Source organism: Loxodonta africana, chromosome 7 (assembly GCF_030014295.1).
Source record: "Loxodonta africana isolate mLoxAfr1 chromosome 7, mLoxAfr1.hap2, whole genome shotgun sequence".
Classification (NCBI taxonomy): Eukaryota; Metazoa; Chordata; class Mammalia; order Proboscidea; family Elephantidae; genus Loxodonta; species Loxodonta africana.
Genome location: NC_087348.1, coordinates 72,843,240 through 72,864,309, shown reverse-complemented (window position 1 = coordinate 72,864,309; position 21,070 = coordinate 72,843,240). Strand labels below are relative to the sequence as shown.

The 21,070-nt window shown below is 38.4% G+C and overlaps 1 protein-coding gene across 2 annotated transcripts in view; it reads right to left on the bottom strand.

Annotated features, from left to right (window-relative positions):
• The window catches only part of RNF141 (ring finger protein 141), a 43,978-nt gene extending 24,675 nt beyond the window's left edge, over window positions 1–19,303 (bottom strand). Inside the window, exons 1-3 of one of the 2 annotated variants that reach the window (XM_003412005.4) lie at window positions 19,181–19,303; window positions 11,102–11,299; window positions 5,396–5,504 (exon numbers count right to left, since the gene is read on the bottom strand). In XM_003412005.4, the coding sequence (XP_003412053.3) occupies window positions 5,396–5,504; window positions 11,102–11,244 (252 nt within the window). In that variant the 5' untranslated portion in view covers window positions 11,245–11,299; window positions 19,181–19,303. Of the gene's footprint in view, window positions 1–5,395; window positions 5,505–11,101; window positions 11,300–18,823; window positions 19,152–19,180 lie in introns of those variants that run through there. The other variant, XM_010592238.3, reaches the window with a different exon arrangement.
• Between the last annotated feature and the right edge of the window lie 1,767 nt (window positions 19,304–21,070).

Sequence of the window (21,070 nt, the reverse complement as noted above, 5' to 3'; positions counted from 1 at the left end):
GTAATTAGGTCACATATTTAAAAAAAATATTATAGGAATGTTTAAATATGTGGAATGAAAATAACAATAACATATATTGCTTACTATTTCAGATGGCAGTGAAAGAAAAGGACTGAGAAGTATTAATCAGACTTCACATTGTGAAAATGGCACAACCACAGATAACAATGAGAAAGTTGATTTGGTTTTGGGAAGGTAACATCTATGTGGAGATGCAAATAAGAGACTCTATGAGGTAAAAAGTAAGTAGAATTCAGACAGGAATTTAGAGAGGTTTGCAAAACAGCCTTTGAAAGTTGAAGAAACTGAGCCAGTCCTCCTTCGGAACTACACAGTAAAGAAATTAAGGAATAATTCATATAAGCTTAGTACCGTAACAGGAAAGTTTCTCAAACTGCAACTATCACAACCATAGGATTCATGCAACTAATATTACTGAGTACCCATTATTTGAATGTTGTAGGTACTATCTGCACTGCTCTAGGCACTGGTGGCATAATGTATGTGAAAATCTGATTCCCGCCCTCACAGCAGTTACATGGCAGGCAGGAGAGAAAGACAGGTAAAATACAGATTGGGTTAGATAGAAATAAGCATTACAGAGAAAATTAAGAAAAGGAGTGCCGAGGAGCTATAGGGAAGACCTCACAGAGGAGGTGACATTACTTAAGCACTGCAAGAGATGCAGGAATGAGTCACATGGCTATGTAGGGGAAAACCATTCCAGGCTGAGAGAAAAAGAGTGTACCTATTAGGCAGAAGTGTACCTGGTAAGTGCCAGCAAGGAGCCCAGAGTGGATGGAATAGAGAGAAGAAGGAAGAGGAGGAGTGGTAAGAAGGTTAGACAGTGAGGTGGGGACTGAATATATAGGACTTTGATTATAATACTGGCTTGGGCTTTTATCCCTAGTACATGAGAATTCACTGGAGGGTTTTAAACCAACAAGTAATATAAAATGACTTACATTTCAGATCGTGATGTATAATAGACTGGTTGTTGTGCTGAGAAAAGACAGAATGCGAGCAAGGGCAGAAGCTGGGAGACCAGTCAGCAGGCTATTAAAATAATCCAGGTGAGAGATGACGGTGGCTTGGAAGAGGGTACTGGTAGTGTAGGTGGTAGGAACTGGCCAGATTCTGAATATATTTTGAAGGGAAATCTGCGAGGATTCACTTATAGATTGACTGTGGCATACGAGAGAATGAGAAGTCAAGGATGACTCCAAGGTTTTAGTCTAAGTAACAAGAAGGATGAAAATAATATAATTCATTAAGTTTCTTTAATAGCTACCTTAGTCCCTAATTTTTAATTAACCTATTAATTTTTCTAATATTATTCTCACAAAATATTCCACTCAAATATAATTTAGATTATTTTTTATAATGAACTAAGTATTATTTGAGGATAAGCATCATAGCAGATGGTGGGTAGCCAAGATAAGATCTCACTGTAAATACGAATGATTAAAGTTCAATCTTTTTAGTTGCTTAAGATTAAGAAATATGAAATTTTCAGTCTATCCATTTTTCATGTTGAACTTCAACTTTTTTTTTCCTAATACAAACACTAACTTTTCAGAGATTCTTTAGAAAACAACATACAGAGTAAAAATAAAAATATTCCTTTAGAGCAGATCTAAAATCAAGAGAAATCACACAAATGAAGCATCTAATTGCCTATGTCTTTAACATTTCTGTTTTTCTTGAATTTTATTTTAGGGAAGATGTTTAAGCTAACTGCATATAGATGTAAGGACTAGAGGCACTGGGGCAAAAGGAATTTGCCTAATAGTAAAATTAAACAGTAATTCTGTTTGCCAAAGAGAAGTAACAGAAAACTAAGGTATCAAATACCTGATACATCCATATTCCTTCCCATAGTTCTCTATAATTTATACCAGCCTCTTCAATGTGAGCTAAGTACTTCGTGAAATAAAGATGGAGATGGAAGATAATTTAGGTATTATACTGTAATGAATAAGGAAACTTCGACCTATCCCAACCCCAGTCATTTAAAATGAGAGCATGTCTTTACCAAGTTTATTTTTTTAAATAGTGCTTTTTAAGTGCAAGTTTAAAAATCAAGTCAGTCTCTCATACAAAAATTTATATACACCTTGCTATGTACTCCTAGGTGCTCTCCCCCTAATGAGATAGCACACTCCTCCTCTCCACCCTGTATTCCCCGTGTCCATTCAGTTGGATCCTGCCGCCCTCTGCCTTCTCATTTCGCCTCCAGACAGGAGCTGCCCACATAGTCTCATGTGTGTACTTGAGCCAAGAAACTCACTCCTCACCAGTATCATTTTCTGTCTTACAGTCCAGTCCAATCCCTGTCTGCAGAGTTGGCTTTGGGAATGGTTCCAGGCCTGAGCCAATAGAAGGTCCGGGGACCATGACCTCTGGGGTCCCTCCAGTCTCAGTCAGACCATTAAGTCTGCTCTTTTTACAAGAATTTGAGGTCTGCATCCCACTGTGTTCCTGCTCCATCAGGGATTCTCTGTTGTGTTCCCTGTCAGGACAGTCATCAGTTGTAGCTGGGCACCATCTAGTTCCTCTGGTCTCACTCAGCAAGTTTTTGTTCACTCAACATATGCTGAGTTCCTACCAAGTACAAAGTACGGAACTAGGGGCTCTAACAGATAAAACGACGAATGTAGACAGAGTTTCTGTCTTCAGGAGGTGACTGTCTGGTAGGGGAGCTAGGAATCTAAATAATTTTAACTCTTAACATAGATTTAATTATGAAATATAAACAAAGTGCTGCTGGAGTTTGGAAGGGAGAAGACTTTATGGATGAGATGGTATTTGAGGTGAACTTTTAAAGAAACATCAAGTTCAGACATGTAGAAATAAAAATGTGGCAGAAACTACTGGTTAATTAGCCAGATGGTACTCCCCACTTTCACTGCCTGCAGAACCCTGATTTTGTTTCGGTATCTACTACTCCCTAAAATGATTCAGGAGTCAATCCTGATTAATCTAATAAAAATCAATCATGGTAATCACATTCCCTCTGTATGTGTAGGTGTAAAAAGAGGATGTGAATTAATATTGACCGATGAGTTGGGAAGACAGAAGCTGCTGAGTCTCTGAACTAACTAATCCTGGGGCTGCCCTGTATCAGGATTTCTTTATAAGTGAGAATAAATACTATTTCTTGTTTAAACTGATTGAACAGGGGTTTTCTGTGACCTGCAGCTGACAGCAATTTAAATGACAGAAGGAATGAACATTCTAGTTTCGGGAACTCCATAAAAAGGCACTGAGGTAGGAAAACAATAGGTACATAGCTTAATTAGTTAAGCCTGGTGAAAATGTAGAATATAAAAGGGGACAGCAGTGAATAAAGCAGAAAAGTTAGGCTGCGGTCACAATGCAGAGGGTCCTGAATGCCAGGTTTTAGAGTTAGAACTATTTTGTAGGCAATGAGGAATTTTAAGTAGGGAAGTGACCCAAGAAGAATTTTGCTGTAGAGCACTGACCTCACAATTGCCTAAATTAGAATTAGAAGAGTCTGAAGGTGTAGTGATTAATTAAGAATCTAAGGTAATCTGGGCCAGAAGAAAAATGGCCTGAGCGGTAGTTATAGTCTCCTTGAGGCCATAAAATCTATTTTATTTATCATATTCCTATTGCCTGACATATCTTATATGCTCAAATACTACTTGAATAAACTGGAATAAACCAGGAGTGAAAAGTGGTAAAAGCAAAATCAGTAAGATCAGATGGCTAGCTTACTGTGGAAGAGGAAGCAAGAAATGGCCCTTTTCCCTACTGTTTTACATACATTTACCCATGTGCCCTTTGGAACTGATTTTCAAATAGTCTTGGAATATTAGGTGCACTGTAAATTCACAGCTGTGCAGGGAAGGAGTGTGGAAAATACCAAGCCTATCTGAATGGGCTTACCACGTTTTTAGCTCAATTCATTCTTCATTTCTCCTTTGTCTTATTCTTTTGCAAACTAAGAAGCTGCAGATTCCCAGAGTTCTTTTGTGGGGGTGCGTGACTTGTAACATTGTATAAAACCTCCAGAATTTAATATAAATACAATATGAACCCAATAACAAAAACAGAAAATGACTAAAATATGTGGTTGGTATATAATTTTTGAGCTTAGGAATTGAAATATAAAAAACTTAAAACTTAATTCTGGATCAAGTATTTCAATATGTATTCAGTTAATATGATTTGTAACACATAAATTATAAGCGGTTCCTCTGGTACTCACTAGCACAGTTAGCTATCTCTGTCATGAAAAAATTTTGAATGATGGTTATCTGGCAGCTATTATATATTATATATTGCTTTTTAACATTTTAAATTTTTCTTAAAAAATCAATTAAGCAAATTTCAAAGTGGATAAACCCATCTGAACGGTATTAAACTGTACTGTGTATTTACAGTGGCAACTGTAAACTTTTAACAGGTGCCACTCAACTTCAGGCACTTAGCCAAGTCTGCAATTAACATCTCTGTGTCCTTGCTTGTCTGACTGTCTTTAAAATTCTGTCACTACTTACATTGATTAAAACTTCTAATTTGATCAACTATCCATAATTGACTCTACTATACTTACAACACAGTGACGACAACATGACGGAAACATGGCGTATTATTTGGGCAACAACGTCCAGGATCCATGAATAAAAGAAGTATCTCCTAACCTAGGGGTTCTTTACGGGTTGGTCAGGAATGGACTTGAGGGTATTCATGAATGCCCAATTTATTATTTATATGCATATGATGTTTTGTTTGTTTGTTTTTAGAATAGGGGTTTAGATAGGGAGCCTAATAAAATTTGCTTATTTTCACCAAAAGGTCTATAGCCTCAAAAAGATTAAGAGCCATCTATTTTAATCCCTCCAATGATGGAAGAGTCTTTCAAGTGCTCTATGACAGGTGTCGTTATATTTTTAGCACAGCTGATATATTCAATTATCTAAAATTTAAAGGTGAACTAAGAGACATTGATTGCACATTGATAGTGAAAAATCCATTGTACAAATAAAGGTTGCTAAAAAGACTTCCTTATGGATTTTTTTTTTATGAATGAAATCCAGTGTTCCTTAAATAAATGATTTCTTGAGATAACTTTAATTTTTAAGGAGTCCTCTTACAGCTAAATAGGATGTCACCTTAGGATTCTACTGGCTGCCGGTCAGCTAAAACTCCAGAAGAAAGGAAGAAGGTAAGGTAAGGATGCTACCTCCTCTTGTGATTATAAAAGTCTATGCTATAGCAATTAGATCCAAACAGTGAGCTGGAAGGCAACAACATTATCAAAACTATGTTCTACAAGCCCATCAAAATATTAACATTTAGTATCATTATATTACATTACACTATTAAATGTGGTTCTAGCCATCAGAGTTGGAAGTCTCAGTCTCACCTTGGTACAGACCACCCGTACGGCTACTTTCCACAAGGCAGAGGAATCAGACCCAGGTTGTACTTCAAAGAGAAGATGTTTTTCCTGGCCAGCAGCCACTTTAGCAGTTCTGAAGACAAATGCATTTGTTAATTTCACAAAAAGTCATATAAAATAATGGAGCTATAAAACAAGATTCAAGTAACACTTTAAGACCGAGAAGGAAATTTGAAAACACACACAAAAACAAATACCAGTGATAATCATTGTAATAATTAGATTCTTAAAACATAAGTAAAGATACTGGACTGACAGAGACTTGAGGAATCCCCAAGACTATTGCCCTAAGATACCCTTTGAACTTGGAACTGAAGCCACTCCCGTCGGTCACCTTTCATCCGAATAATATATTGGCTTATAAAATAAACAGTATCACCCATGAGTATAGTACTTCCTTAAATAATCAACTATCTATGTTACCAAATACTGAACATTTACCCTAAAACAAAAATGAGATGCTAAAGAGGGGGAGGGAAGGTAGATTAATGAAAAGAGAAAAAACAGAATGGAAACAATGAGAATGTTGACACATTGTGAAAAATGTTAATTAATGTCGTGGAACAATTTGTAGAAAATTATTAAATGGGAACCTAATTTGCTGTGTAAATTTTCACCTAAAACACAATAAAATATTAAACAACAACAACAAAAGATTGATGCTAATGGAATTTCAGACAATGAGACTGACAGGAAAGGGAGAAGTGTCGGGTAAGGTCAAACACACACAAAACCACGAATGAAGAATGTTTTGAAACATATAACTTAATTTACAAGGTTTTTAAAGTCACAAGCATAGTGGAATATTTAAAAATTCCTTTTTGTCATATCTATGTCTCATGAGCTTTAAATTTCTAACAAAGACATTCAGGAAAAATAACTTCAAGAAATCAAGTACTCAAAAAAACTTTTATCTGGTTTCACTTATCCAAATTTTGACTATTGCCTCAGTTGTATATAAAATGTGAAGAAATCTTGCTCTTGGTTGAGTGCTTATTTAGGCAACAACACAAACGTGCCTCTTTGAAAAAAATTTTTGTTTTATAATTTTGGGTTGAATCAAGCAAAACAAACGATTTAAAATACTTTACACATTGCTCTACTACCCTGCCCTGGGAAGCCCTGGTGGCGTAGTGGTTAAGTGCTACAGCTGCTAACCAAGAGGTCAGCAGTTCAAATCTCGGAGGTTCTCCTTGGAAACCTTATGGGGCAGTTCTACTCTGTCCTATATGGTTGCTGCAAGTCAGAATTGACTCAACGGCATTGGGTTAACCTCCCCTGGCCAAAAAAAAGAAAAAAACCAAACCCACTGAATCGATTCTGACTCAACAGCAACCCTACAGGACAGAGTAGAACTGCCCCATAGAGTTTCCGAGGAGCACCTGGTGTGTTTGAACTGCTGATCTTCTGGTTAGCAGTCCTAGCTCTTAACTACTACGCCACCAGGGTTTCTACCCTCCCCTGGCAGAGTAATTTTAATTTAGAGAGCCACAAGATTCTAAAGTAAAAATATATCACTTTCAGAGGTTGACTCAGTATCATGCTACCAACACCAATCTAAATCACTTCAAAGGCATACTTAAATACTGCAGCTCCCTTTTATCACTATTAATTAACATTTCTCTCTGAGCACCAGTGAGGATATCACACTCAACTAAGTGACTTACAGATAAATAAATTGAGGTCATCAAAAATTAACAACTAGCCCTAGGTAACAAAGTCTGCCAGTGAAAATAATTCAGCCGTGCCGGTTCCCAGTTCTGTTTTCTAGCTACCAAGCCACACTCCCACTGTATAGATTTAACCTTACAGTCCTCAGACAGCACTGCACTGTGAAACGCCCAACTCTGACCCACAGGAATTGGTTTTAATTCTGGCCAAAGCCGGTCAGAAACACCCTGGGCTAAATAAATAAAAGGAAGGTATTCTTCACCTTCATCTCTACGGTACACAGTAAGCTTCGCTTGTGGACATTTTATCTAGTATCTTTAGACTGAGAGGCAACCGTCATAGAGTGGGCTTATATATATATATAAATTCTTAGACTCTAGAGGGATGGTAAACGTCATTGATCACTCTTCATGAGTTTAAACAATAAATATAAAGACACATTCCATTCTTACGATACGGTTAAAATTCTCAACCCAATTTTACTCAAGAACATGTTCCTAGAAGTAATGCTTCAAAAAATTACCATTTGGATAATTAAAAAAAAAAAAAAAGTAGAAAGAATGCTTAAACCTATGAGTAACTACATTTTTATAGAACATCACAAATACTGAAATACAGAGTAAAATCTCCCTTCACTGTCCCCTTCCCCAACAACTCCCCAGCCAGACACAAGCAGAGTAGTATATATCCTTGTAGTTCATTTTCTATGCAATTACATAGCACAGTCGTTAAGAGCTCAGGGTGTTAATCAAAAGGTTGGTAGTTTGAATCTACCAGTTGCTCCTTGGAAACCCTATGGGCCAGTTCTGTTCTGTCCTATAGGGTCACTATGAGTTGGAATCATCTCGATGGCAGTGGGTTTTGTATGTCTAGCAGCCCTGGTGGCAGAGTGGCTAAGTGCTTGGCTGTTAACCAAAAGGTTGGTGGTTCAAACCCACTAGCCACTCCATGGAAGAAAGATGTGGCAGTCTGTTTCCATAAAGTTACAGCCTTGGAAATCCTATGGGGCAGTTCTATTCTGTCCTACAGGGTCACTATGAGTCAGAGTCAACTCCACCACAGTGTGTTTGGTTTCAGTATATATATGTCTACCCATACAGGTTTTTTTTTTTTTTTCATTAAATAAGTGAAATCCAGCGTACTTAAAAGAATCGGCCAGCTTTGGTTCTTAAAACCAATTCCTGTAGGTCAGAGTTGGGCGTTTCACAAGCGCAATGCTGTCTGAGGACTGTAAGGTTAAACTTATACAGAGGGAGTGTGGCTTGGTAGCTAGAGAACAGAACTGGGAACTGGTACGGCTGAATTATTTTCAATGGCAGACTTTGTTACCTAGTTAATTTTTGATGACCTCAATTTATTTATCCGTAAGTCACTTTGTTGAGTGTGATAACCTCACTGGTGCTCAGGGAGAAATGTCAATGAGCAGGAGCTGTAATATTTAAGTATGTCTTTGAAATGATTTAAATTGGTGTTGATATGATAGCATGGTATTGAATTAGTCTCAAAAAGTGTTATATTTTTACATTAGAATCCTGCGGCTTTAGAGTCTTTATGACTAATATCAGTAGACTCTAGCCATGTCTGTTACAAAAACAGTGTTTCTTTCTCCTTACCTAATGTGTTCTAGATTGTCAAGTATGTCTCTTGTCATCTAATACAGCTATCATAAAGCATAAGGGAGTAGATTCATGTATCTTACCCTAAACTATTAATAGTGACTATGACATTCTAAGTCCACATACTACGTAGTCCCAGACTACGACTGATTTTATTTGGCCTTTTTTAGTTTTAAAGGAAAGGTAATGTGGAATAGGGGAAACAGTTTCAGACTTAGGAGAGCTGGATCTGCCATTAATACTTGAGTAATCGTTTTGTTGTTGCTGGGGGCCACTGAGTTGATTTAGAGTCACAGCAACCCCCTGTGACAGAGTACGGTTTTCTTGATTGTAACTGTTATAGGAGATTGCCAGGTCTTTCTCCCATGGAGCGGCTGGGTGGGTTGGAACCGCCAATCTTTTGGTTAGCAGCAGAACACTTACTGTTTCTGCCACCAGGGCTACTTCAGTAATCATTTTAGATCTCAGTTAAGATGTCCACCATCAAGCAGAGTGCCCTGCACATAGTATGTGCTCAGGTAATGTTAGCTAGATTAAACAGACTAAAGACAGAACCGTGAAGATCTCATTTAAGAGGCAAATCCAAAAGAGATGTAATTATACCCCCCCAAAAAACCCTCATTGCTATTGAGTCAATTCCAACTCACAGCGACCTGTAGGACAGAGCAGAGCTGCCCCATAGGGGTTCTAAGGCTGTAATCTTTACGGAAGCAGACTGCCACATCTTTCTCCCATGGAGTGGCTGGTAGGTTTGAGCCAGCAACCTTTTGGTTAGCAGCTGTGTGCTTTAACTACCACACTACCAGGGCTCCTTAATTATACCTCTAAAAAACCAAAAAACCAAACTCATTGTTGAGTCGATTCTGACTAATAGCGACCCTATAGGACAGAGAAGAACTGCCCCATAGGGTTTCCAAGGAGTAGCTGGTGGATTTGAACTGCCAACCTTTTGGTTAGCAGCCAAGCTCTTAACCACCGTGCCACCATGGCTGGAGAGAAGTTATACCTCAAGAGGGGTAGAAGATAGTTAAAAGTTACATATATAAATATATGTAAAAGTCTGCTTTTTCATTTAATCAAAAATTAAAGTTATAACTTTAAAATATAAAACTCTTATTTATATTACTATAAATATAGTAATTACTATATTTACAAAAATGCTCTCAAAAACCATATATATATATATATATATATATATATATATATATACATGAAGAGGGGTGGGTGTGGGTGTGGGTGGCTTAATAGAAAGAAGTGACATTTGCTCACCTGTCACTAGGGGAGAAATCAAATGACCAGTATTTTAAAAGCACAGCAGTCTAGGACCATTTAGGGTCCTACCATATTTTAATAGCTTCTATACAGACCAGTATAAAAACTGACAAAATACAGACCCTGATTCACAAATAAAAGGATAAATTGTTAGGTATGCAGTTTAAGAAGGCAGAGAAATTTATATTCCATTTTAGATAGAAATGGTGGCACAGTAGTTAAGAGCTTGGCTGCTCATCAAAAGGTTGGGAGTTCAAATCCACCAGCCGTTCCTTGGAAACTCTAGAGACAGTTCTATTCCATCCTACAGAGTTGGAATCGACAGCAATGGGCTTAGGGTTTTTTTTTTTTTTTTTAATTCAAAATAATTAAGTACGGATTTAAAAGGTATAACTAGAAAATACTAATAAATAAAATCTCATTCCTCAGTGATGACAAAGAGACCATTTCTCTGGCAAAATAACGGTTCAGTGAGCAAACACACAGAATTTTTTTTTTTTTTAACCACCTGAATTGGTTCATGTACAGAAACATTCTTAGTGTTGCCTTTGACTATGCCAGCAACTTTTCTCTAGAGAGGCAAACTGGCATGTTCCCTTGTGCTACGCACCTATACAGTGCTTTCAAAAGGACTGAATTAATAGTGTATTAACGTCCATCCTATGGATCACAATGGTCTGATCTGGAACCGATCATGGGATAGTAGTGTAGGACAGGCAGCTTTTTGTTCAGTTGCGCATGGGGTTTCCATGAGTTGGGGGCCCCAACTCTACTGCAGCTAATAACAGCAGCAGTGTACAACTGCTAAGATGCTGGGTTGTATAATTCTAGAATTGCTTCAGTATGCTTGTGGTCTGTTTTCCAACTTCGATTTTAATTTTCCTTTGACCTCTTCTGTTTCCGTTATATATTTCAAAATAGCTACACAGAAAGCCTACTTACACAAGGTAATAAATATTTGCTAACTGCTGCTAAAACTGGTTGAAATTAAAGGAGTAAAGCTTATCATTAAGGTAAGTCTTATCAATTAATATCTCTGTCTCTTACACAGCCATGACACACGGGGCACACGTCAGAGAGAGAAAATCAAATGAAAAAGAGCAAAACTTACACATCATTAAGTTCAGCTACCCTCCCAAGAAATTCTTCATAAGTTAAGGAGCTACTTTCTCGAGCCAATGTGACATGTTTTGCTACTTTTTCTGGTAACTTGCTAATTACCAGTTGCGTTTGATCCGAAAACTGCTGTCCCATGATGAAATGATGTCTTTTAAAATCGAGAAAGAATGCTGCTTCATTCACACAGTTCCTGTCAAATATGCACAAAAGTTATTTTTATATATAATATAAAAGCACTGTACATATAATATACACCCACCCCTTAAAAAAAAAATAAAACAAGGAATACATTTAAGCTTACATGAACCTAAGGTGAAAATTTATGTAATGGACTTGTATTTGTAAAGACATATCTGTTTTTTCAGATTCACATAGCTAAATTAGAAAACAGGATTCACTTATGTTATTGGGAGGGTAATGAACCTCTAATTCCTTTAATTTTGCCAAGTCGAAAACCAAAAAAACAGACGTTTAAGTGATCGTATTTAATAGGAAATTTGTCTTATATAATTTTCCTAAGAACATTTTCTGACTACTTACCACAGGTCAGGCTCCAAACTAAGTGCTTTCCATTTATCATCTCATTTATTTCTGACAATGGCCCTAAGAGGTAGTTATTATTATATTCCTATTTTAAAGATAAGGAGTGGAGCTAAATGAGTTATCTAAGGTTACACAGTTGGTAAGTGGTAGAACTGAAGTACGAACTCCTATTTTTCAGATTCTAGTGCTCACATTCTTAACCACTACGATAAATTGGCTCAGATGTAACGATATCAGCTAAAAAAGTATTTGTCGTTGAATTATTTTATAAACGCACTTGTTTTTTAATTAAAAATATAAATCAAATAGATTTTTGGTTTAAAAAACCTGAGAAAATTAAAATACTAGGGAACGTTAACATCTCACATTTTCTACTTATGGGGGGAAAAAAAAGGCTGCTTTTTAAATCCTCCAGGTCCCCCCCCGACCCGGGAAACCCTGGTGGAGTTGTGATTAAGAGCTATGGCTGCTAACCAAAAGGTCGACAGTTCGAATCCACCAGGTGCTCCTTGGAAACTCTATGGGGCAGTTAAAAGTTCTACTCTCTGTCCTACAGGGTCACTAATGAGTCAGAATCAACTTGACGACAGTGAGTTTTTTTTTTTTTTTTTAGGTGTTTTTAACTTGGAATTTATGCAATTTGTTTTCTAAATATGAAGACGCTATTTTAGTTAAAATTCTGGATTACTACTTTAATAATCTACTGTGAACGAATATAATCAATAATTCATCGAATTGGCTTTAAAATTTAATCACAAAACAAACATTTAATAACTGCTTCCTCTAAAATCTTGAAAGGCATAATCCTAAGTAACACGGCCGGAGAAGAGTTAGATGTGTTTATTCTAGATAGCTTTTCCCTTTGGTAAACAATGATTGACCAAAACATAAACTCTTGAGAATATGGTTAAATGGAAAATAAACTAAATTTTTAGTATTTAGCTATGGTAACATATTCTATAACTGAATGTGAAATCTCTATTCCACACCAATACTACCATTAATATAGCAAAGGCAGCTAAAATTTGTCAGCCACCTCCATTGTGTAACACACTCTTTTATCACTTTACATGAATTCAGTCATTTAAATCCCAATAACCATTTCAGATAAAGAAACAGGATAGCTGAGGAAACAAGCAGAGATTAAAGTAACTTGCCCAAAGTCATGTAGATAGTAGTAATTTTTTCCCCAGTTTTTAGAAATAAAATCAGAAAAAGCATTATAATTTTTAAAAATCCATCAAGAAAATCCGTTTTATTTACACATCACAGACCCCCATTTTCTTTCACCCACATTAACACTGGGCACACAACGGAGGTGAAATAGTAAGAGTTACTTTTACAGGAAAAGTTTTGCCAGTTAGTCTGCTTTTTCATTTAATAAAAAATTAAAGTTATAACTTTAAAATATAAAACCCTTAGATATTCACATTACTATACAGTTTACAAAAATGCTCTCAATAATCATAAATATATAAATTTTGTTTTAGCATTAAAATTTAATGTGCTATATTTTAGGTTTATTCTTCCAGCCACCTTAAATATAGGAAAAGTACAATTGTACTAAAAAAAGAAAAACCCAACAATTACTGTTCTGAATCTGAGCCTACTTGGCAACAGCAAATATCAAACCACAGAGATAAATGAAGGGAAGTTGTTGAGGGAGATCCAGGCCACTAAAAAAACATCTGTGAGGGAAAATTATATATTTTAAATATAGTCCAATGGATTCATGGCAACTGTATCCAAAGAGAAACAATTATAGATCTTAGCTTGGAAGGAGTCTCTAGGGTATTCAACATCAGATTTCTGGATTTCACATACTAGAAAAATCTCAAAGCAACATGGTATTGCACATTTTATTCTAACTAAGGATGGTTTCCAAAAACATACAAAATAAAACCCAAATTTAACATAACCATCATTTCATTTGAAAAAGAGCTATTTATTACCTAAAATGTAGGCTATAATGCTAGAAAAATAGTCCTTCCCAAGAAGGGCGGTAACTTCACATTGATATAAACCACACTTACACATGTACATTATACACTGTCCTTATTTTTCTTGTTCTAATCCAAAACTGGTCAAAACTGCTCAAGCTGCAGACTGCTGTTAGGGAGCCATTGTGTTACCTGGACTTTCTAAAAATTCAATTCAACAAGTACCATGCTCCTGGTGCTGTGCTATGTCCTGGGGCTACAACAGTGAAGCCAGAGAAACACGGCTCTTGCCCCAAGGGAGCACGCCATTTGGTGGCGATGAGAGGGTAACCACAGATTAATACATAACAACAGAATGACAAGTGCTAGGCCAAACAAGTACAGGGTGCTGTGAGAGCTTATAAAAGGGCATTTGACTTAGTCTTGTGTCAGGGGAAGTCCCTGGGAAGACATTTGAGATCAGGACAGTCGGGGTTGGCCAGGGAAGGGGAGTGGGGTCATGTCCAAGGGAGGACATTCTAGGCAGAGGTCACACTGATAAAGGAATACGGTGCCTCTTAGGTAATAATAATAAAAAAGGCCAGCATAGCTGAAACGGAAAGGCAGAGGGAGAAGAACAGCACCAAGATGGGTTGTTTAACATTTTATCGATGACCTGCAGAAAAGACTGCATGCCTGCCCAATCTGTGGATGACCGAAATTGGAAGGAATGAATAGCCACTGAATAACAGAATTAAGACTGAAATAGATACTCATTTAGTGAAACTAAACAAATTATATGTAACGACTAAAAGTTAAATCCTGAATATTTCCAAAGCCAAATACATAAAAACACTAATAGGAAAAGGTGCTTAAAAAGTTAAAATATAAAAGATCTGGGGGTTTTAGTCAAAATAAGTGGATAGTGTAATGACCAAAACAAACCAAACCCACCGCCACTCTGGGTTTTCTGACTCATAATGACCCTGTAGGACAGGGTAGAACTTCCCCATAGAGTTTCCAAGGACCGCCTGGCAGATTCGAACTGCTGACCCTTTGGTTAGCAGCCGTAGCACTTAACCACTACGCCACCAGGGTTTCCGGATAGTGTAACAGGGACGCCAAAAACGCTAAAATAATCCTAAACTCTTGCTAGAAGCTGATATTCAGAGCAAGGAGCCTATTTACCAGCCCCATTTTACCCTGCACTGGTTAGACTGTATTCAGCTCTAGGCAGTCATACTTTTAAGGGTCGCTAATATCAAGTCCTGGTGGACAGTGGTTAAGAGCTCAGCTGCTAACCAAAAGGCTGGCAGTTTGAATCCACCAGCTGCTCCTTCTAAACCCTATGGGGAAGTTCTATTCTGTCCCATGGGGTTGCTATGAGTAGGAACTGATTTGGTGGCAACAGGTTTGGTAATATCGAGTCCACTCTGAGAAACCTCAGAAGAATGGGCTGGAGATCTACTTCTGATAAATCACCCACTGAAAACCCTATGGGTCTACTCTGACACACATGGGGTCACCATAAGTCAGGACTGACTCAAAGCCAACTTTTTTTTTTCCTTTTTTAAATAAATTAGAACATATTCAGAGTTTGGCAACCAAGATATTATAGGTCTAGAAAAGGAAACAAGGCTATTTATTCTAGATAATCATAGCTCAGTATAGGGCAACATGATAGTTTTGTTTAAATATTTGAAGAGCTGTCAGGTGGAAGAGGAAGTAAGATTTATTTTACACAGAGAACAAAATGGTCAATAAGTAGAAATTAGAGAGACAGACTTCAGTTCAATATAATTTTCTACCATTCACAATTATCCAAAAGTGAAAAGGGCTGTCTTGTAAAGTATGTGAGCTACCTCTCATTGAAAGTGTTTAAGATTAGAAGTTCATCTAAGGATATTACAGAAGACTTTTGTTTTGGGTGGGAAGTAGGTGACCTCTAACACAGTATTTTACTCCCAAAGTAAATCTTAACTTCCCTTTAGCTTTCTTGTACCAATCCAACCAAAATGCAATAAAGATTCTAATCTACCAGACTGAAATTTTAAATTGCACCTACATTTCTTAACAAAGAAAAATAAATTGTTTTTGAATACCCAGTCTGATATTTGATGTAAAACAGATAACAATTTAATCAAGGTACCCATCAAAATCATAGTTAAAAAAAAAAAAAAAAGACCCTAGTGGTTTGTTTATTGAGTTAGAAAGTATCTCCCGTCGCTTCTGCATTTATTTTGATCTGGGGTCCTAACTTTGATAAGGTTTATAATTTGAGGTAGCATCTTCACTTATCCTGTAATTGCACTTGGTACCCTGAAAATCTGAACACTAACTTCTTTGATTAAAAGGGAACACTATCTAGAGACTACCTAAGTGAGCCTAGAACAGTTTCTCAACCTGATTCAGTAGGGTGGGCCTGGAATTTAGGGTTCTGAAAATCATAAAATATTGATAAATATTAATGTCTATCACTAGCATAAATATATGACTGCGTGCTCACAAGAACAATCTGTTGAGTATCCTCTGGTCACCCACCACAGGCTTTCCAGTGCCCCCCTTCTGTGCACATAATTCTATCACAGCACACATCGCCAGTTAGGTCCCTTTATTATCTCCCTCTGTGAGCGTCTAGATGATAGCAGTTGTGTTTTCACTTCTGGCAGCTATACAGGCACACAATAAGTGTTTACTGAGTAAAAGCAGTAAATACTGTTGACAGGTTTTTAAAAAAAAAATTACTTCCTTAGTATTCTTTTCACTCTCATTAATTTGTTCATTCAAATTACTAGCACTAACTTGGACAGAAGTAGAAGTTAGAGAAAAATACACAGAATAATAAAAAATGTAAAACTGTGAAAATGTATCAATAAATTAATGTTTACGTAAACTGGGCAACCACTGTTATTTGATATTACCAAAATACCTCCATCTGGATCACAGAATGGAGTCTGTGAGTAGTGCAAATTGTTAGCAGGTTTGGCTGCTAACCAAAAGGTTGGAGGCGCCTTGGAAGAAAGACCTGGCAATCTACTGCGAAAAAACAAATCAGAAAAAGATGAGAATGGTTGCACAACTCAAAGAATGTAATCAATGTCACTGAATTGTACATGGAGAAATTACTGAAGTGGTGTATGTTCTGCTGTGTATACTCTCAACAATGACAAGAATAAAATATTTTTAAGAAAGCCATTAAAAACTGTATAGAGCACAGTTCTACTCTGACACACATGGGGTAGTCATGAGTCAGAATCCACCCAACAACTACTGGCAAAGGTCACAGACTGTAGTATTGCACAGGAACATAATTTGCAAACCACTGACATTGAATTCAGCAAAAGACAAATCTCGGGCAAAGATTTCTCAAAGAATTCCACCACCAAAAAAACAAACCATAGAGTTTTCAAGGCCTGATTTTTCCAGAAGGAAATCACCAGGCCTTTCTTCTGAGGTGCCTCTGGGTGGACTCCAACCGCCAACCTTTTGGTTAGCAGCTCAGGGACTCCTCTCAAAGAATCAGAAGCTCTTAAACTATTGTGTCACCTAAAACATGGTTCCTTCTAGCAAAATACTGTGCTTTTCAAAAAACATTTGAAGGATTTTCTAAATAAAGAACAATTGTTATTTTGAAACTCATGAGAACACCAAGGATTCCAAAAATGCCACATTCTTTAGTGGGTGGTACACGCACTTGATCACTTCTTTTTTAACAAATGAATTGTTGTAGTTCAAATATTCTTTATATGAATATAAAAATCACATCATGGGCAATTGGCCAAAAAAAGAAAAAATGACTTCCAGAAAATTTAAATCATAATCCATTCACGGAAGGATTAAAGCAAGGCTGAAATGCCTGAAAGTGCAACAAAATGGCCAGCCTCCTCTAGTGAGGTAGTATTTAGGAAACCTCTTTGAAAACCTGCTTTCCATCAAATTTTTAACAACTCCTTTATCTACAAAAATACTTACAGTTTATAACTACCAATTATTTTTATTTTCATTGTCAAGTCAGCTTTAACGTCAGTGATAAAAACAAAGTACAAAAACTTGGTCCCTGAGGATACTGCTTACTTTATTACTCATTCCTTACTCAAACTCTAGATCTGTCAGGAGATAGCTGCTGTTCTTCAGGACAGGAAATTAATTCAGTTATAACAGATATCCACAGTGAAACGATTAGGCCACTTAGAGTCACTATAGAGTCTGGAACACCTGTTCTGAGCTTTAAGATCTTAATCAGGAAAAAAAAAGTTACAGAAAGAAAAACTACAAAAGGATAGAGAGTACTTGGAGATTAAGAATATGGATTTCTAACAGTACCACTGTGTTTACTAAATATACTTTATATTTGAAGAAATACACCACAGTTGTAAGAATTCTCTCTAGATCTGCCTTTTTGGGCGAAGGAAGGGAAGGGAAGCCTGTTAGTGTTTAGACAGTGAACCAAGAACATGAGGCTACATACATGCAATATAAAGTTTGCTTACACTAAATGACAAAGAGCTACCATATTACTTTGGAAACATACAATCATATCCTGGAGGAAAATATTCAGAAACTAAAGCCAGACACCACCAAAGAAAAGAAAAATCCATACTACTTTTGAGTTCTGAATTCAGAAGGCATCACTTGTCAGACAGGTGACTTCAACACAGAGGCGACTAACAGGATCTTTGGGCTGCTGCAGCTCAGCGATGAAATCAGTGATGAATTCTGAATGGATGAAGCTCATTTTTCAGCAAGAATGGGAGAGGGAAAAGTGGAAAAGAATAATTTGGGGCAGAAGATGCAAGAATAAAGCATGAAGTTTTGTAAATAACCCAGAGGGAAGAACTGAATCGTTTGGAATCGTGAAGTAGGGCAGGGTAGGGATATGGAAGTACACTGAAATTTAATTAAGGGGCTGGAAATAAATTCAACCACAGTAAATCCATATTTTGTAACACGTGACAAATAATTGAAGAAATAATCTCAAAATCTGTTACAAACGGCTTCTTTTCTAGAAGCGACCACAATTATTACCACAGAAACGCTGTTCTGTCTCAGCCAGGTCTCAAGGTAGCTAGTTCTACAAGAAAAAGCCTTTGAGGAGGGTACCGGCCTAGATTAATTTTGAAATGCATGGGTTGGCTAAATACACTGATTTGGTTATTTCCGGGGTAACTATCCAGACAAAGGGGTGCTAATCTGGAGTGTCCAGCCTGCGGGAGCGTAAACCCGTGGACTACCCCAGCGCTTGCTCATCTCACCTCAATCCCTCCCCGAGTGCACCTGGACTTTTAACCAACAGGTAAATCCAGCGGCAATATTCAAAAAACGGTTCTGAGCTCGGGCAGGAAAAGCTCTCTCCTGACTCCCAAAGCGGGTCAAACCAATTTCACCCCCGGCAACTGGTACCGCCGGGTTCGGTACGTTGAGTCCGTGGAAGCGCCTCCCAAGCCAGTCCCGCAATCGAAATCGCGGCCTGGAAAGGGCGGCCGGGCGGGGCCTATCTCCTCCCTGGCGCCCCGCTCTGCAGTCGAGGACCGGAGGGTTTTCTACTCCCAGCCCCAGGGTTGTGGAGCAGCTATAAAGGGAAGCGGCGAAAGGACAGCTGCGGAGCTCACCCCAGCTTCAAGGCATCGCGCTCCCGGGGGCAGCGGCGCCACCCCTGACCGCCGCTCAGACCCGCAGGCGGCGGCCTCTCGGTCTCGACCCGGTCGCACCTCGGTGACGCAAAGCCCCGCCCCAGCGTGTTGCCGGGGAGACGGTGCCTCAAGCTTCCTTTCCAGCGTTTAGTTCCGACTCTCACGCGGCGCTTCGCCTGAGCACGTTCGCGGCTAGCGCTCCGAGGCGGTCTGAGAGGAGGGGGTGCTGAGGGAGGCTCGGGAGAGACCTTGCCCGGCAAGCTCCTCGAGGCAGCGCCTCCATGGAATGGCCTTGGTACAGCCTGGCACGTTCCTGCCCTTGTTGGCGCCATCTGCGGAACGGGCTGTCTAGGGCCGAGCTGGTAACAAAGGCCGCACTGCAAGCTCCGGATTGGGCTAGGGAATTCTATGCCACCGCTTACTAGGTCAACAGCCTCCCCTGATCGTAGGTGTACAAAGATCATCTCTTGTTTATCACAAAATGGGGTCAGTTAGGCTCACCACGTGGGTTGTCACGGAGTATAAATGAGCATTGTGGACAGTAACTAGCACAGGGTCCAACCAAAATGGGGGTTGTGTTGATGGTAAGCCCTAATAAATGGGAGCTATTATTATTTCTAACACATATTGGCGTGTGTAGTCAATGATTGCCACCGTTCTTCACTAGTCATTTGTAGATTTAACCTGGGAAGAGCTAATATCTTCTAATTCTAAAGACAGATAATTCTTAAGAGGGTCTGGGACAGAGCTGGAGACAAATGTAGAACAAAGTACAAACACACACACACACACACCAGACTTACTGACCTGACAGACACTGGAGAAACCCTGAGAGTATGGCCCCCAGACACCCTTTTAGCTCAGTAATAAAGTCACTTCTGAGGTTCACCCTTTGGCCAAAGATTGTTGTTAGGTGCTATCAAGTCGGTTCTGACTCATAGCAACCCTATGCGCAACAGAATGAAACTCTGCCCAGTCCTGCACCATCCTTACAATCGATGTTATGCTTGAGCTCACTGTGGCAAAGGTTAGACAGGCCCATAAAACAAAACGTGACTAAATGGGCACACCAGCCCAGGGGCAAGGTCTAGAAGGCAGGAGGGGACAGGAAAGCTGGTAATAGGGAACCCAAGATCAAGAAGGGAAGAGTGTTGACATGTTGTGGGGTTGGCAACCAATGTCACAAAACAACATGTGTACTGTTTAATGAGAAGCTAGTTTGTTCTGTAAACCTTCATCTAAAGTACAATAAAAAAAAAAAGAAAAAAATTATTTACCATTTACTATGTGCCAAGCCCTGTTCTAAGTACTTAAATCAGTTGCCCTAGAGTCCACCCCAGCTCATGGTGACCTCATGTGTGTCAGAGTAGAACTAGAACTGTGCTCCATAGATTTTCAATGGCTGATTCTTCAGAAGTAGATCAACAGGTGTTTCTTCTGAGTTGCCTCTGGATTGGCTCGACCTCCAGCCTTTCTGTTAGCAGCTTAGCTTGTTAACTTTGTTCCACCCAGGGACTCCTCTAAGTACTTTAAAGGAGTCCATTCATTTCATCCTCATGGAAATTCTGTAAGGTAGGTATTATTCATATAGGCTTAGAGAAGTCAAATAACTTTTCCAAGGTCAAACAGCCAGTTTAAGGAGCAGAGCCAGATTCAAACACAAACAAATGAAACCCTTTTAATTCATGTTCTCAATTGCCTCAATAAGATGGTAAGACTTCATGAGGGCCCAGTCCATGTCTGTCTGTGCGTCATTGTCTCCCTGACAACCTGCATACTGCCTGGCATGAAGGCACTGCTCAATATTTGAATATTTGATGAATGTTTGAATACTGGGAAAACTAAGAATTTGAAAATGAAGTATATATA